The 17,346-nt window shown below is 40.7% G+C and overlaps 1 protein-coding gene across 1 annotated transcript; it reads right to left on the bottom strand.

The window, feature by feature from the left end:
- Positions 1 to 592: 592 nt before the first annotated feature.
- Positions 593 to 15,585, bottom strand: LOC116399592 (matrilin-3-like). The gene is made up of 10 exons (XM_031876843.1): positions 15,270 to 15,585; positions 14,329 to 14,478; positions 13,354 to 13,929; positions 10,755 to 10,874; positions 9,613 to 9,732; positions 4,937 to 4,942; positions 4,277 to 4,396; positions 3,986 to 4,105; positions 1,928 to 2,029; positions 593 to 1,645 (listed from the first exon to the last, which is right to left on the bottom strand). Exons 1-10 carry the CDS (start codon positions 15,583 to 15,585, stop codon positions 1,593 to 1,595), a joined length of 1,683 nt encoding a protein of 560 aa, XP_031732703.1. The 3' UTR covers positions 593 to 1,592.
- Between the last annotated feature and the right edge of the window lie 1,761 nt (positions 15,586 to 17,346).

Here is a 17,346-nt window from a genome sequence, read left to right as displayed (position 1 = left end):
CTAGCTCCCAAATCCTAATTCTTAAAGGGACCGCACACAATGGATGGAGAATGGACCTGACAGTGTCAACTTTATATCGTTAAGTATGATGATAGGCTGTTGGATTGTAATTTGAAGGGGGAGAAAACATACAAACCAGAACGCACACACATATGTAGCATGTTAGAGTTATAAATAACTTAAACATGTGAGAAACAATAGTTTAATTTAATGGCATCACCAAAAAAAAAAAAAAAAAAAAATTTTCTTTTTTTTTTATTAAAGCCAAATTATTTGGGGGGACTGAAGAACATTTTAGGGGGGTTTCAGCCCCCCTAAAATAGGCCTAACGACGCCCCTGGCTTAATAAACCAGCATTTAAATACATAAGTGAAAGTATAGTCACTCTCAAGATTTGGTCTGAGATGCTAAAAGTCCTTATCCTGATTGGTAACTAAGCTACAACACACAATACAAGTCAGATATGATCCATTGTTTGAGAATATTTATTTTCCATGCGCAACTATACACCCAATAGAAAATATACAGACAAGTTGTTTTCTATCACAAAAGTACCATCATATGAACAATACTGTCAGTTTACACAAAGATTCCTGCACCACGAATACTCTTTTCAATTGGTTTCACGTGTTCTATTGACAAAGTAGAAAATACAGTACATCTGTGTATTGTATGAAGAAAATGCTGTGCGGTAAAATGTTACTGTTTTAACTGAATGCAAAAACTTGGTGAATCTTGACTTAAAATATCACTATTCAAAACTTGAAAATTTGTATTTAATTGCTAGGACTGCTACCAGATACTTTGGTACAACACTTGCCAAGTGTGCAAAGTATTGACGCCGTCCAATAACTCCCGAAATAGTTTTCCCTCTCTTACTAAAACAATTGTACCTGTCTGTTAAACAAAACAAAACAATTCCTTTTGTGCAATACAGTTGTTGCAATATTTCAGGTATCAAAGAAGGAGATTATAGTAATTCACTGTGATGTTACCATGCCATAGGCCAATTGGATCGGGGTAACAACAATGCTCTTGTTGTAGAAGAGATTAGTTGTTGTGTTACGGTTATGGATGGAAGCTTTGTGTTCAACAAAGAACTCTGACCAATAAATGCTCTTGCATCTTTGAATACACAACAAGGATCTGATACAACTTTTCCACCAAAAACATAAAAAATCAATGAAAGTATACTTTTAACATGTTTATCATAATGTTTGCACTTCTCTATATTCTATAATTTCCCTATATATCTTACACATTTTGAGTCCATACTCAATGGCTTACACTGCCAGGAAGAAATGGAGCTTTTCTTACAAATATACAGGTACACTGTACAGTATATGTAAACGTTTACACCAGTTATACCCGACTTTACTGAAAGAAGCAATAGCATACGGTGTTGTGGATGCAAAATGCTTGTTTATGATATAAAATATTAACACAATCAGTGTACTGCATGAGAAATCAATACCATACAGACCTCTACCAAATCTTAGACATTTTTACTGAAGCACGACGAATCTTGAGGGTTACAGATGACTTCCGCTGGTCAAAAGATGCTCGTCCTGAACATGTCTTCATCGATGTCCTTAATTGTGCTGTTGGCCCTCAATCAGGTTCACTTTGTCTGAAAGTTCATCAAGTGAACAGACTGTCAAGGAAGCCAAATTTATTTTAAAAAATTGTAGTTGTTCATCATCCCACTGAGCATTTCTAAAGATGCAACGCTACAAATCAAAAGACTCAAACTATGGATTCAGATTCCACTTATGCTTAAGAATACTAATGAGAGAAGGCGATTGTAGCAGCAGCCCAATATCTAACAATTTTAGCGGCACAAAGCAGATATTTCTCTTACATAATCACAATTTTAAAAACAAATTCAAACCGCGAATCCTTCCATGTCTCTCAAGCAAAAGGATATGTTTTCTGCTCAGCTCCTGAATGGCTGACTGCACTTTTTTCTGGAACACAATCTGGGCTTCACACATGCAGGCGTCTTGAGTTATTTCACTTCTCATTTCCTCTGACAGAATGAGAAAAAACAACATGGAGAAGGTCAAAGTATTAGAGTGGTGTTTCACCATGTTTGGCGTGGCCTCTTTATAATACTCCATTTGGCTCTGCAGCCCATCATATATTCCTCGATGTCGGTGTTCAGCATGAGAACCTTTTTGGAGTTGACGAAGTCAGATAAAAGTGAGGTGTTGTTTTAAATGGAAACATAAGCATAATGGATATTGATTGAATAATATAGTAGAGATCAGTTCAAATCATGATTTTTTTTTTTTTGTGAGTGAGATTAGGAAATGGGTTGAAGAAAGAGTTTCAATCACTTCAACTAGTTAATCACCACCCGGTAGTGCTCCGTTACTGAGGTCAGGCGTGTATAGCATTAAAGAAGACGCATGTTAATAAACATTTTAGCAATATACTCACGTATACATACAAGAAAAATTACTGAAAAAGACAATCACAACAGACACCAGGCAAATAAATTACAACCAATTTTGTTTGGTCCTTTACTTGGACCAAAGTTCTCGGTGGGCTCCCACCACAACTTCCATTGCAGTCTCTCTTTCCCTAAACCAGCAGCACAGCATACTTGTATGTCCTACAAACTGCCGTTAACGGCTGGATCAGTGGAAGTATTGCTCGTCGTTGGACAGTAGCTTTGGTTGCAGTCAACTGCAAACTTCTCCAAAGCTAAAGAATGCAAAAAGGTAGACATGAAAGGATAACTATCAAGATCAAAGTGTATGCATTGTAACTGAAATAAATCAAAAGTTCCTTGTCAGTGCCATAGGCTTGACCAAGTTCCAACCTACAGCAGTGCACTGAAATTCACATCGGTTAGAGATTGTATATGACTCTGTTTAACAGTACAGGCTGCATTCACAAATTGTCAGCGACTTGTGTAGATTGGTTGACAGACGATTACAGACCTGTGGTCATAGAATCGGGGATCCTTAAACTTCATTCTATTTCATAAAAGCTACAGCGCCACTTTCCCAAAATGACAGAAGGCCAGGGGCCAGTTAATAACTTCTAGGATCCTGAACATTCGGGAATTAGCCTGGATCCCTCTGGGGGGCTATAAAGACAACTTATGTTGGGCACGAACACAGGTGTTTAACTTAGGAGACCAGTGTTCATGTCCCATGTAAAACCAAAAGTCTTCTTTAGGTATTTGAAGTTACAATAATGGACTGTTTTCCGTACTTACAGTATATTACGGTGTTTACGTACGTATTTTGTGCAGACTTACTTTTAGCCAAACCATGATGTTTTTCCTAACCCTAACTTTGTAGTTTTGTTGCCTAAACCTAAACCTAATATTCACAGAGCATATTCCATTTTACAGATTGGTCTTTTCAGCATGGAAGAAGTATCGCCATTGCTTACCCTAGGCTGCTGAACATGTCATGGTGCCAGTAATATGGTGGATGCCAAAGTAAATTTCAGTACTACTTTGCATGGGAAAATTAGTCAAGCCTATATACCTTTTAAGAGGGCAAAGCCTGGGTGAAATATGACATAATATGAAATTCATATAATTATCATAACAGATAGCAATTGGAAAACATCTTACTGTCACCTTAATCTTCTTGCATAGTTTAGAATGGCTCTCGTCAAGTCAAGCGCAGGGTCCAGCCCATCTTCGATAAAGCCTCTTTGAGTTTTACAAGGAAAGCGCATTCAAGGAGCCCCTGGTCAGCTGTCAAAACTTGGTTGCTCATACTTTGAGGAGTCCAAACCATGCCACACCTTTCGGTAAATTAGTGCCAGTCTGGCACATTTTCTCAGGCGGAACGAGCCCAACACTAGTTGTAATACACAGCTCACAAGGCAATAATATGACAGGGTTGGGGGACAAATTGAACCTGAGCCTAGAACTGATTAAACATTTGGGGAATCTCTTGAAAGATCTCAACACACAGACACCATTATGTATGTTGGGGGAAAAATCCCAGATCCTTACGTGAGCATGTTTTCTGGTCTGCATTCAACACATATCCCACTCGACACTTGCAGTTGTATAAATCACCGTTGTTGATACAAATCTGCTGGCAGTCATGTCCCTGTGCACATGCATTTGAACCTGCAAAGAGACATTCCCACAATAAACTGACTTGGTCTAAGTAATTCAAGGTCATGGAGCTATTGGTTATCATTACCTTGATATGTATTAGTTTCTAGCACAATACAATAACTTTTTAAACCATCCTGAGGTGCTGCACCAATGTCTAGTTGAAAAGAAAAAGTTTCTTACGTGAGCAGGTCTTCTGATCCATGTTCAACACGTATCCCACTCGACACCTACAGATGTAAGAGTTCCCATTGTTGATGCAAATGTGCTGGCAGTCATGTCCCTGCGCACAAGCATCTGAACCTGAACATGAAAAGAAAAGCTCACATCTCAGCTCCTAGTCACTCATATTCTCCACCCTGAATATCAGCTTCTCCCCTCAGGCAGACGCTTCAGAGTCCCCCAGTGCAGGCTCAACCGCTTTAAGAACTCCTTTGTCCCCTTGTCCATCAAAGCCCTAAATGGCAAGCTAGCCAGAGCTTAACCCCTGTAACACTGATTTTTATTTATTTTTAATATCTTAACTATACACTACTGGTGCGTTGTACAATGGGCAGTGTGAAATGTATTTGTTGGCTGGTGGCAGTCTTTTGCAAGTAATGTAGGTACTGTATGTGCGAGTATGTGGACTGGCGACAGTCTGTGTATGTAATGTATGTATGCAATATGTTATTTGTATTGTTTTTTAACAGCAGACACTGTACATTGTATGTATGTTTCCAAGACAAATTTCCTTCGGGACAATAAAGTCTATCTTATCTTATCTTATCTTAGTCCTATAACATTAAAACAATCCCTTAGATTTTTGCAGAGCCTTTGGTCACAGTTCTCTATAGAAGAAGCCGATGCCTTAGCCACGTGACCAATACATTTTAACATGCACGGTCTCTATATCTCCTGATCATTCACGCTGACCTCAACAATGGAAAACAATATTCGCGAGTATTGATATCTGGTGTGCCCAAAAGACAAATCCCATTTTCTAGAGTCTAGACAATGGCTTCTGCAGTATTAGGTCATGCACCTAAAATAATGGAGACACAGCACCATAACATGCACATCAAATGTATAGGTCAAATTCAAGTTCTTACGTGAGCATGTTTTCTGGTCTGCATTCAATACATATCCGCCATGACATGAGCAAAGGTGAGTATCACCATTTTTGACACAAATGTGTTGGCAGTCATGTCCCTGGGCACATGTATCAAATCCTGAAATGAGAGACTTCCACATCTAACGTATTCCAACACAATCAGTTAATGAATCTTTGGCCTGTTGTGGAGCTAAAGATGGGTCAACAGTATTTAAAAAGAACATGCATGTCAAGTATACAATTACAATTCAGGTTCTTACGTGAGCATGTTGTCTGGTCAGCGTTCAACACATAGCCCTCATGACACATGCAAGAGTAAGAATCGCCATTTTTCACACAAATGTGTTGGCAGTCATCATGTCCCTGGTTACATGCATGTGAACCTGAAAAGAGACTTCCACAGCTAACATCCACAGCAAACTTCCACGGTGAAGCTTTTGATTGGCCAAAATTGATTTTGAAAACATTATGAAGGCCATGGCCAAATGCTTAATGTCTCCTTCTGCATTTATTCAACTATATACAATGATGCCAATAAGGATTGTAGTCAACCACAGATGTACTAGGTGCACTAGGACATGCATATCAAGACAAAAGGTCCAAGTTCTTACGTGAGCATGTTTTCTGGTCTGCATTCAACACATATCCCACTTGACACTTGCAGATGTACGAGTCATCATTGCTGATGCAGATATGTTGGCAGTCATGTCCCTGTGCACATGTATCTGAACCTGAAAAGGGACACTCACACTTGTAACTGACTTGTAGCTGATTAATTGAATGAGAGCCATCAAGAGGCACTTAGCCAGATGTGGAGCTTTCAAAGCTGTTGCTGTCCAAATGAAACTTTTGGAGCGGCAAACACAGATACTTCAAGCATTTTTAGTGAATTAATAAATAACAGACCTTGAGGTATAGATCCAGGACAATGCACCCTGTCATGCATATAAAATGAACAGGTAAAATGTAGGTTCTTACGTGAGCATGTTTTCTGGTCTGCGTTCAACGCATATCCTTCACGACACTTGCAAAGGTATGAATCACCATTTGTGACACAAATATGCTGGCAGTCATGTCCCTGGTCACATGTATCCAAACCTGAGAAGAGACACTTCCACAGCTAACGCTTAGACCGTCATTTTTAAATTCAGTAAAACAGTCACACAACAGTAAGACAATGGACTGCCCATTCTTTCGACGGCCCATATTCTGAAACTCCAATAGTCCAAAAAATGTCCCATTGGACCAAAAGCCCACCAACATCTATTATCCCGAAAATAAACGCCCATTGTTCCTAAGGCCTATTGCTCTGAAAATACACACCCTCCCTGCAACATGGCTAATTATTATGCAAAATAATGTCATTGTACCTTCCCGATTTTTTTTCTAACAGAAATCTCATGTGCAAAAAATGTTGCAACTGGGAAGATCATTCTGCATAATAATTAGCCATGTGCTTGTTGCAGGGAAAGTTTGTATTTTCTTAACAATGGCCTTTAGGAAGAACAAGTGTTTGTTTTCACGTTAACGGGCTGTCCCTGGTACACGGGCTTTCGGAACAATGGCCTGATACCCTAAAACATGCATAACATAAGGTCCAAGTTCTTACGTGAGCACGTTTTTTGGTCGGCATTTAACTTATATCCCACTTGACACTTGCAGATGTACGAGTCATCATTGTTCTCACAAATGTGGTGGCAATCATGTCCATGGGCACATAGATCAGAGCCTGAAAAGAGAGATGTCCACATAACTTAAGGCAGTGGTTCTCAAACTTTTTCTGTCATGCCCCACTTTGGAGGAAGAAAAATGTTCATGCCCCACCACCCCAACAAAATTGTAACAAAATGGTCCATGTTGAACTTTTATTGAAATAACATTTTGTGACTCCTCCGTCTGTGCTTTTTCAAATAATATAATAAAGAAAATTGCAATCACTTTCAAGTAAACCAGATTGCTCCATCAGACAAAAACAAATACAATGTGCAATCACTTTGTTAGAACAATGCAAATAAAGTTCAATCTTTGCAAAAAATAATTAATATTTGGCAGAAAATAGCTTATTGTGGCAGCAATTCACCTGTTTTGCACTGAATATCTTTCTAAGATAATAACAATAAACTGCAACCTGTGAAAAACAAAACAAGTTCAAATATTTGCCAATAAAGAGTTTTACTGCATATCTTTTCAAAACAACAATAACGTGCAACCTGTGCAAAACTAAACAAAATGAGTGCAGATATGTGTGAGCCATATGCTCACACATATCTGCAGGAAGCTGTCCTCACGTCTGTTTAGACCTCCACCTTTATCCAGGCCCAGCTCCACTCACAGCTCAGCCCTGCGTCAAGCTGCGTTACAACCAGCCTCCTCTTCCTTAAGCTCTTTGACCTCATCATCTCATCAGTATCATCCTCATTCTACTTTGAGTTAAAACAAACACGGGGGGGCTGCATGTTTCATCACGTTAGGTTTTTTCCTCCTAGATCGCGATAATGATGAACGTTAACAGTCGATAAAGTTCCGCATGCAGTGGACGTTAACGTAACCCAGCAAGTCTGAACTGTAACGGAACATAACTTAACTTAAACTGTAACGGAGGGAAATGAAGACGCTGTAGACATCTGAACGCTGATTGGCCAAGACTCGACACATCAAAGATGTTCTATTGCGAAGATCACAACATCACATTTTCTCCTCGTGAGAACTCCAATCTGAGAAACAATCTGACCCCCCCCTCCCCAAAAAAACAACCTCTACGGATCTACACGATTCACGTGGATGATATATTTTGATTCAAAACGGCGAATTATTTCGCCGAGAAGCGACAAGTTTGCAGGTATGAATAAAGTTCTTGAAATAAAAAAATTCTGCATTTCCCCCTGCGCCCCACCTGCAATACCGCCGCGCCCCACTAGAGGGTCGCGCCCCACAGTTTGAGAACCACTGACTTAAGGTAACTGACATATCATGACATCAGTCAGGGAGAGATCCTGGACTGTTGGAGCCTCAGTCTGGCCATTACTATGAGGTTACATGCGCCACTCTTATTACTGTATCAATCAGTCTCCCAAGTCTCTGAGTTATTCAAACTGAGCTTAACAATTTGCAGATGTAGGAGTCATCGGTGCTGACACAAATATGTTGGCAGTTGTGTCCTTGGGCACATGTATCTGAACCTGAAAAGAGACACTTCCACATCTAACCAACTAAGTCTACCATCATATGGCGAGCATATCCCAGCAGAGACTTTAATGGCCATTTGCTCGAACTGTGTGCATCAATCCCAGTTTCCTACTTCTATGCTTTTTCAATTCAATTCAACATACGTATACAGCTTCACACTCGGAACAGTTAAAAAATCTAGTACCTTTGCAGCTCTTGCTGTCAAGATAAAGTTTTTAAGCTGTTTTGGCAAACAAAACTGTAGGGATTCTTCAGTACTCCAGGGAATGACTTCCACATTTAATCAAGTATGAACGATAATGAACTCTTTGGGAAACCTGAAACACTGCATCAAGAGATGGACATGAAATCTATCCGTAAGGATTCTTACGTGAGCACGTTTTCTTGTCTGCATTCAACACATATCCCTCGTGACACACACAGAGGTAGGAATCGCCATTTTCCACACAAATATGCTGGCAGTCATGTCCCTGGACACACGTGTCCAAATCTGCAAAGAAACATTTCTGCATGTTAACTGACTGTTGATGAGCACAACAACCATTTGTGGCGGTGCACTACTCAAGGCAACCCCATAACAATAGTCACAAGAGCTGATCTGTTCCTGACCCTGTGCAAATTCAACATGGTCTGAGCACTCACTTCCGACTTCTAAGCATAACCCAAAACCAAGTAGCAAGCACCTAAATTGAAGCAGACGCCAATGTGTAAGTGCCTTACAGTGCAGTTTCTTTAATGGCTGCTATAGTGGCTCCAAGAACACCTCAACAACCCCAAAAGATCGGGAAAACCCCAACGTTGCTGTTGTGACAAGTCAATGCAATGTCAATCTGTGCCAAAATACAAACATAAAGTCTACCTGAAAAGTCCAGGTTCTTGTGTGAGCATGTTTTTTGGTCTGCATTTAACACATATCCCATTCGACATTTGCAGATGTAAGAATCATCAGAGGTGACACAAATATGCTGGCAGTCATGTCCCCGGGAACATGAATCCAAACCTGAAAAGAAAAAACTGCAACATATGACAGGAAGCCCTTATTGTGGAACGTATTGTAGACCCTTTGCTTGGCAATAAATGTTTTTACAGTTCATATAAGCCCACAGTACAAAGAGCCTGACAAGCTCTTGTATGTACAGTATATAGGCGATACATATACTGTAACTTTCTGTCGTGCAAAACACATTGGAACTGGCCAAAAAACAGCCAACAAATCTATGAAAAATGTTCAGGTTCTTACGTGAGCATGTTTTCTTGTCTGCATTCAACAGATATCCCTCACGACATTTGCAGATGTAGGAGTCATCGGTGCTGACACAAATATGTTGGCAGTCGTGTCCTTGGGCACATGTATCTGAACCTGAAAAGAGACACTGAGTCAGTTCCATTTCATACATGTGCACATCACACTTTAAACTACTCTTCTTTGCAGACCAATGCCCTGCAAAATACCCTAATTAAATTTTTACTGACCACTCAGAACAGGTGGCTGTGGAATGGAAGTTTAGTTGACTTTCCAGCAATGAGCTCTAGACGATTGCATACAGCTTAAAGGGAACATGTCAAGTCACCTTTTCAGTGCTTGTGCACATAAAGCTGGGTATCGAGAGTGCCCACCAACCCACAAACGCTAACAAATATTAATTTAGTAATGATTAAATAAGCCTCTGCACTTAACCCACCCTAGTATTATGAGCAGTGGGAAGCTACTATACAGTGCCAAGGGAGCAGATTGGGCAACCCAGTCAGGTTTTTGTGGGCTGTTTAGATCAGAAAACATGTGATTCAACAAGCTATGCTACATAACGGAAAGTTGGCAGCAAACCTGATTCCAGCTTTGAAACTCCCAGGGCAGTTGGGGTAGCTAACCTACTGAACAGTAATATTCAGTCAAGCTTGTGACTTGGAGAGAAGATCTACTTGTCGTCTCTAAGTGGGCATCATTTACTTCTAGAATTTGTGCCTCTCATCGGCCCAGGCCTTCATAATTGTCCCACTCATTTAATTTGTGCTGAATAGTGTCTGTCCTAATCTATTTGGGGCAACCCAAAACATTGGTAACAAGAGATGGTATGCAGTGTGTTCGCAGCACAAAGTGCCAAACTAACTGATGTCCAAAAGGAACTTCAGAGCTTATGAACTTGGAATTCAAAGGTTCTGTCAAAGTTCTTACATTAAATATTTTAAAAGTTAGAAATGTCCACTTATTGTAAGGCTTTTCCACATCCAATTCCAAATCAATGCTACAGCAAGATTCCATGAAAATATCACTTTTAGCCATGTACAACCTTTTTAGTCATTTTAAGATCGTGAAAACACAATGAGATTTTGTCACACTGACACATTGGACAAAGACATTAAAACAAGGATAAAGATACTTACGTGAGCATGTTTTCTTGTCTGGGTTCAAGACATAGCCGTTGCGACACTTGCAGTCGTATGAGTAGCCATTGTTGACACAAATGTGGTGGCAATTGTGTCCCTGATCACATGACTCCAAACCTGAAAAGGAACACTTCAATGTCTGATTGGCTTAGGCCTAGTGAAATCAATCATTTTGTGTTATATTTATGTTAGTAAGTTGTAAGCAACTGTGCAATTGTGTAATTCTACAAAGCCACATGCAGATTAGCTTGCTTGATCTCTGTGCTTGATCTTTATTGATGTTATAGTAAAGTTATTTGTGAAGGAACGAAGAGACGTAGTCACATGCTGTTTATCAAATGTTACATTGACTTTTGAATGTAGGACACCTGAATAACCTGAATAACCTTCCATCTCAATTGTCCAAAAGAATATTCTATGCAAACACAATATCTACTGAGGCAACACTGTTGCAATCGTTGCATGTCGTTGGTAGTGACGTTGAAAACACAGAATTAGTTTGGCTAGAAGTCAGTCATAGTTTTAAGGACAGTGTCGTTAAGTCAACCCCGATCTCATGGGAAGGCGTATAAATCGCACCTAATTTCCACGTGTCATCATTAGGCTTTCCACGTGTCATTTGACACCACGTTGATGTGAAACGGACGTAGTTATGTTTAGGCAACAAAATACACTCAGTTAGGTGTATGAAAAACATAATGGTTGGACTTAAAATAAGTACGTAAAGTAAGTCAAATATGTACGGAATCAATGTGACAGGAAAACACGTCACTAAAATAAAACACAACACTTTTGAACACTGCTTACTGGTGTTCGTCTACCTCCCCACCTGCTAACTATAAGTGGCCTCTCTCACATTTTATACTACATCACTAATTGAGAGTGTAGCATATCCACACGGATGTGCTTACATTGCAGTCAATACAGACCACATGGCACATAAAAAGCAAGAAAGGCGTTCTTGTTTGTAAAATGACTTACAAATTGTCGTGCGGGCTGGTTGAATTCAACACCTGGGGGAGAAGTTTGCATGAATAGCATGGGTAACCTAAGCAGTTACCTTGCTAGACTGGGTGGTACCGAAAGTTTAAAAGAGACATTAAAAAGGTGACATTTTTAACTGTGGTTAGTTACTTTGTGTATTCCTCCTGACGACCACAGCTGCATGCTTGGGTTCAGCAATGGTTAAAGCAGTGGATATGGTTATGTTACGGGTGCAGCTGTTGCTATGGCTATTGTTATAACGTGGCTACACAAGGCCTTTTAGCCGCGGTTTTCAGTCCGACCGACTAATCTGTCTTTAGCTTAGCATTGGTGACGTGAAGCCATGTGACCGTGGTGTAGCTTGTTTTTAACCTAACGGCAGCATTTTACTTCTGGCGCTTGCATTCACGCTTCAAGGGAACCAGTGCGATGCTAACATCAGAGTTAGTCTACAAGAGTGTGTCTTATCTGCAGAACTCAATTGAGACTGCAAAAGAATTAGAAGGGAACACAAAATGATTGCGAAAAAACGCTAAACTTATTCTTATTTTCCCAGTTCTGATATCACCCACATCTATTATAAGCATTAAGTATAAGGATAAGTTTATAGATAAATATTACATTGAGCAGAAAAAATATATCAACACTTCCTGTTATTAGTTGTTTTTTTCCAAATTTGTAAAAGTTCTTCACCCCGTGAAACCACAACTTGTGGTTTTTGCAAGTTGTTCATTTGTACAAATTCAAGAAATCAAATAACTTAAATAACTTAAATAACTTGCGTCGGAGCGAGGCTAGCTGTTTACCCCTGTTTCCAGTATTTATGCAAAGCTAATTTAACCGGTGCTGGCTCCAGCTTCGGACTTGAAAGTGGTATCAATCTTCTCATCTAACTCTGCAAGAGAGCGAATAAGTGAATTAGTGTAGTGGTCTATTTAATAAGCATATTTAACGTTTTATTGAACGTAAGTTTTCTTAGCAATTTCTTGAAAATCGAATGTAATGTTTCCACTCAAATAATTTTAGTCAAGTTGAGCGCCAGCGCAACCTAATTTAGTTGTTACCGTGCAGGATGAATGGCCATTAATGTTTGGTCACACATTGCGTAAGCCCAAATAGTGGGAAGCTTAGCAGAGAGCAGCGCGCTCCATGTGAAAAGTACGGACAGCATCATGTTAGCTTTCAACCATTTTAAAGTGTTCAGGGTTGCAGAATTTGAGTGATCGGAGGATTTGTCCTCTTCTTTAAGGAGGTTAGTATATGACTTACTGTTGTATGCATTAACTACACTGTTTGTCACCATCAACAGTTTGAACAGAATTTTTTGTGGAAAATCCAACAAGTGGCGGTAAATCACTCCGGTTACCTTGCCCTTGGTCTCAAGACTAAAGAAGAGGACCAGTGACTTTAGAATGGAGATTACGTCTATGGTGCTGCCCATATGATCACAGGTTGGAAATTTAAAAGGACGGATCTGACATACCGTTGTTTCCTTTATCGTCATTTTCATTATTTATTCCTTTACCGTCTTTTCTGCCAGCTAGGACTAGTCCATATTCACTGACTCCACCATCTAATGGAATATCTGCACTCCCGTTATCATCATCCTTACCACACAAGGTCTCCCTAAATTTGGAAGTGAGCTTCTCAATGACACCATAGGTCTCCACATAGAAGACGTGGTCGTCGTGTGGGGGGCTGGCCATGAGGCGGAGGGACATCATGTCGGCCCTGTCCACACCCACCGCGTAGATCTCGATCCCAGATGCCCGGGCCGCGGCCGATACGTCCTCCACCTTGTCCTGGGGCCTCCCGTCCGTCACTATGATGGCTATTTTGGCAATGTTCACGGAGCTGGCTCGGGCCCCGGCCTCCGCCGTGAAAGCTTTCTCCATGGCAGTCTTGATGGCCATGCCCGTCATGGTGCCCGAGGCGAGGGGCTCGACGCGGGCCAGCGCCTGCTTCAGGGTGGACTTGGTGAAATAGGTCTTCAGCAGAAACTCCACATGTACTGTGCTGGCGTAATTGACGAGGCCGACCCGCGTGGCGCCCGAGCCGATCTCCAGGCTGTCCACCATGTCTTGCAGGAACTCCTTGGCCTTTTCAAACTCAGCAGGGCGCACACTGCGGGAGCTGTCTATGATGAAGACCAGGTCTATGGGACGATTTCTGCAGTTGGATCTTGTTGCTGTATAAACAACGATAAAAAAAGATCTTAATTACATTCAAGGTTTACATTCTGATGTATTTGTATTGAAGATACAGTAGTAAAACTCCACATGCATTACACATCCCTGCCAACACGTGCTGAACACACACTTACTAACGCAGACACACTTTATGAAACAAACGTAACCAAACACTCAAAGATTTCCTTTTCAACTACATCAGTAGACTGTCATCCTCTTCATCACAAACAAAACGTATGTTTTCAGCCTAATAAATGAGAAACAAACTTTATGAGACAAATATCTTAAGGACATGTGATGTGACCCTTTGAACATTTGCCAAAAAGACCGCCCAAAACTCCACTTCTGTCTTGTGGGAGTCAAATTAACGCATGATAGTTATGGCTAACATTAAGTACCTGCGTCAGCTCCGATGGATGCAGCAGGGCTGCTGGAGGCAGGCTGCCAGGAGGACGCTTTGTGTTGCAGCTGTGAGAGCGGCTGGCTTTTCTTTGGCGGCTGGTGATGGGAGGACTGGTAGCGATAAAACCCGGCATTAGTGCCACCAGCTTTGAAAAGGGAGGTGGGGAGAGGCAGAGGGGAAAGCATTAGGAGCAGTAGTTACTTTGGTTTAATGATGGGCATGCACAATGATTGATAACAGTTTTTCAATGCGAATATCACAGAAGGGAAAAGAGTTGCGCTCTATGCTGTTTGGGCTGTGATATTTATAGTTTTTCAGATGATTTTTCAAATTTACTTTCTGCAAGACTGAACAAAAATGTATAATTCATCTATCTAATTGTTGCCCATTTTTTTACATCCATCTATTGTGTAAAACAAGACATGCAATTTTTATTGAAGGTAAAAATATATTTTGATCTTTATTATTTACTATTAACTAAATCATATTTTATTTTGAGCCTCTTAAACTTTTAACAAAATAATGCATATCACTGTAGCTAAAATCCCTCAGACATGGTCTGTCACCAAAATGATTCTTATTTTATATATATGAGAATAAGAATAATAGAAAACAAAATATATATACATATTTCGAAAAGCACTTTCTGTGTTTTTTCATGGAATGTATTAGTAACACAATACAAACTGGGGCTACACAAAATCATGCAAATCCCTGGGATTATTAGTCAGTTAAAATATGCAAAATAATTATTATTATACAGTAGTAATAATAACAATAGCTGTAGTCAAATGTATGTAAACGTTTTGCACCAAACTTGGACAAAATTGCCTGAATCATGACAAACGCATGGGAAACAAATGAGAAAGTTATTGCACGTGGATGAACATTGACAATGAACTAATAGGACACATAACATCTGCAGGTCCAACCAACCTCCGTTGTCAGCCCTCCGTCTCTCCTGCGCCTGGTGGAGCGGGCTGTGCTGCCGGGAGCCCCTGGTCGTGGAACCACCCGGCTGGACCTCTTTAAAAGTTCCAGCACTCGGTGCTTCGTCAGAGCTTTGCTCAATGAATTTGATCTCCTCAAAGCGTTGACGGACCCGCGGAGCGATTTGCGAGGACACTCGCGGGATTACCGGACGGATTGAGTGGATCTGCCGGTTGCGGGACCCGAGCTGCGGGGAAGTCGCCAGAGTTCCCGCCACCAGGATGCCAATGAGACCGAGCAGTCCCCACGTTACTGAGTTCATGTTGCCCGCGCTCATAGTGGAGTTCCGTCCGTCCGTCTGGAGGTCCACTTCCACAGCTGACTGTGTCCTATTTATAGGGTCTCGTTCACTTGCCCACAAGGCGTGGGGAACAAAGAGCCCACAGACGTTTAGGGGGAAGTGAAGGAAGGAGTGGACAAGTGAGGGTGCTTTTAGTGATTCTGCACTAGAATAAAAAAAGTTCTTAATTTAAGGACTTTGTAGAATGTTACAAAGTCTGAGACAAAAATAATATATGTATAATTACCATAACTATATAGTATATACATATGTTTTCATTTAAATAATTATATATATATATATATATACATTTTTGTACTGTGGTGTTAGGTTACTGTAGTAAAAGATTTGAGTAGCCTACTTTGTCTTTCACTGGCTAAAATCATTAATCCTGAGATGATATCACTGTTAATGTTAATAGTTGTAGTAGTTTAAATTTGAATTGAATTTGAAAGCAAACTCCAAATGTCCAACTACAGCATAGCCTCTGATGTTGTATCTTGTTGTACAATTCAGACCTCTACTAACATAAAAAGCAGAAACCATGAAGAAATGGCCTTTGAGCATCATTCTGACCAGGGAGACAAAGCTGTAGATCAGAGGTAGCCAACACGGTGCCCGCGGGCACCCTGTCGCACGCAGGGACCACGTGAGTCGCCCGCAAGGCATGTTCTAAAAATAGCACCATGGAGCTCCGTCTAAAATTGTAGTTGCTGTTCTTTTTTAATCAAAAACGCTTGCATTATTGTAGATTTTAAAATGACAATATTTCTTGTCATAAGATAGTTGGGTACCCGGAGGCGCACGGCGGACAGCCAGGACGAGGCCGCCGTACCGCACTGGGTTTTCAGGTTCCGAATGGCGGGCGCTTCCCGTTGGCGCCAGACGCCAGCGCCAGACGCGCGCCTCGGAGGGTTGGATCCCCCGCTCGGCTATAGACGAGACTTTTTACTAGTTTCTTCGTGGAGAAAAAGGTACCGTTGGAAAAGCTGGTGTCGGTGATAACAGACGGGGCTCCCGCGATGACGGGCCGGTATGCAGGCTTCATTGCCCAATGCAAAGGTGACCCAGACTTCTCAAAATTTCTACATTACCACTGGATCATTCACCAGCAGGCGCTATGTGCAAAAGTAACCGGCTTTGATCATGTGATGATACAAATATATCAGAGATGTGATACCTCTGACTTTCAAATGTTGAAACAGATTAACAGAAATAAAAGTTGCATGTTTAAATATGTATGTGTAGCTATACCATCATTGTTGTGGAAATCATTATTAATAATTAGTGAGGAATAATTAACTGACATGTGATCAAACAGTCTCTTCACATATATTATTATTATTATGGTGATCTGTGCAACTTTGTTATTCAGGAAGTTTGCATCAAACAAGTAGCCCTTTGTACTACTCGGTACCCTTGAAGTAGCTCTCAGTTTAAAAAAGGTTGGTGACCCCTGCTGTAGATGTTCAAAGTTCCTCTTTTCTGAGCACCTTTAGGACTTTATGTCCAACAATGACCTGTTTATATGGGCCTGACTAGATCTACAAAATATAGTATTATTTCCATATTACTGTTGCTATGGAACAAATTACAATGATGGTATCACTCACCGTTAACTAAAACACACACCTTTCCTTTTTGAGGCACAAGATACTTAGAGGGCATAGTCTATGTAGCAAGTTGCCCTCTTGTGGAGTCTTTAGCAAACTGCGCCACAGCTATTCTATTTTGGGGTCATTG

The sequence above is a fragment of the Anarrhichthys ocellatus genome, unplaced genomic scaffold, assembly GCF_004355925.1.
Source record: "Anarrhichthys ocellatus isolate YVR2014 unplaced genomic scaffold, GSC_Weel_1.0 scaffold117, whole genome shotgun sequence".
NCBI classification, from domain to species: domain Eukaryota; kingdom Metazoa; phylum Chordata; class Actinopteri; order Perciformes; family Anarhichadidae; genus Anarrhichthys; species Anarrhichthys ocellatus.
The sequence above is the reverse complement of the archived record's forward strand: the minus strand, read 5'-3'. Positions and strand labels throughout refer to the sequence as shown.

Bases quoted from the DNA above. Each gene is read 5' to 3' on its own strand.
- LOC116399592 (XM_031876843.1), bottom strand. From the start codon at position 15,585: ATGAACTCAGTAACGTGGGGACTGCTCGGTCTCATTGGCATCCTGGTG. The intron at 14,479-15,269 runs GTTGGTTGGACC...CCCTTTTCAAAG, and splicing joins ACGGAGGGCTGACAACGGAG to CTGGTGGCACTAATGCCGGG. The intron at 10,875-13,353 runs GTAAGGATGATG...GTTCCTTTTCAG, and splicing joins ATTTAGGGAGACCTTGTGTG to GTTTGGAGTCATGTGATCAG.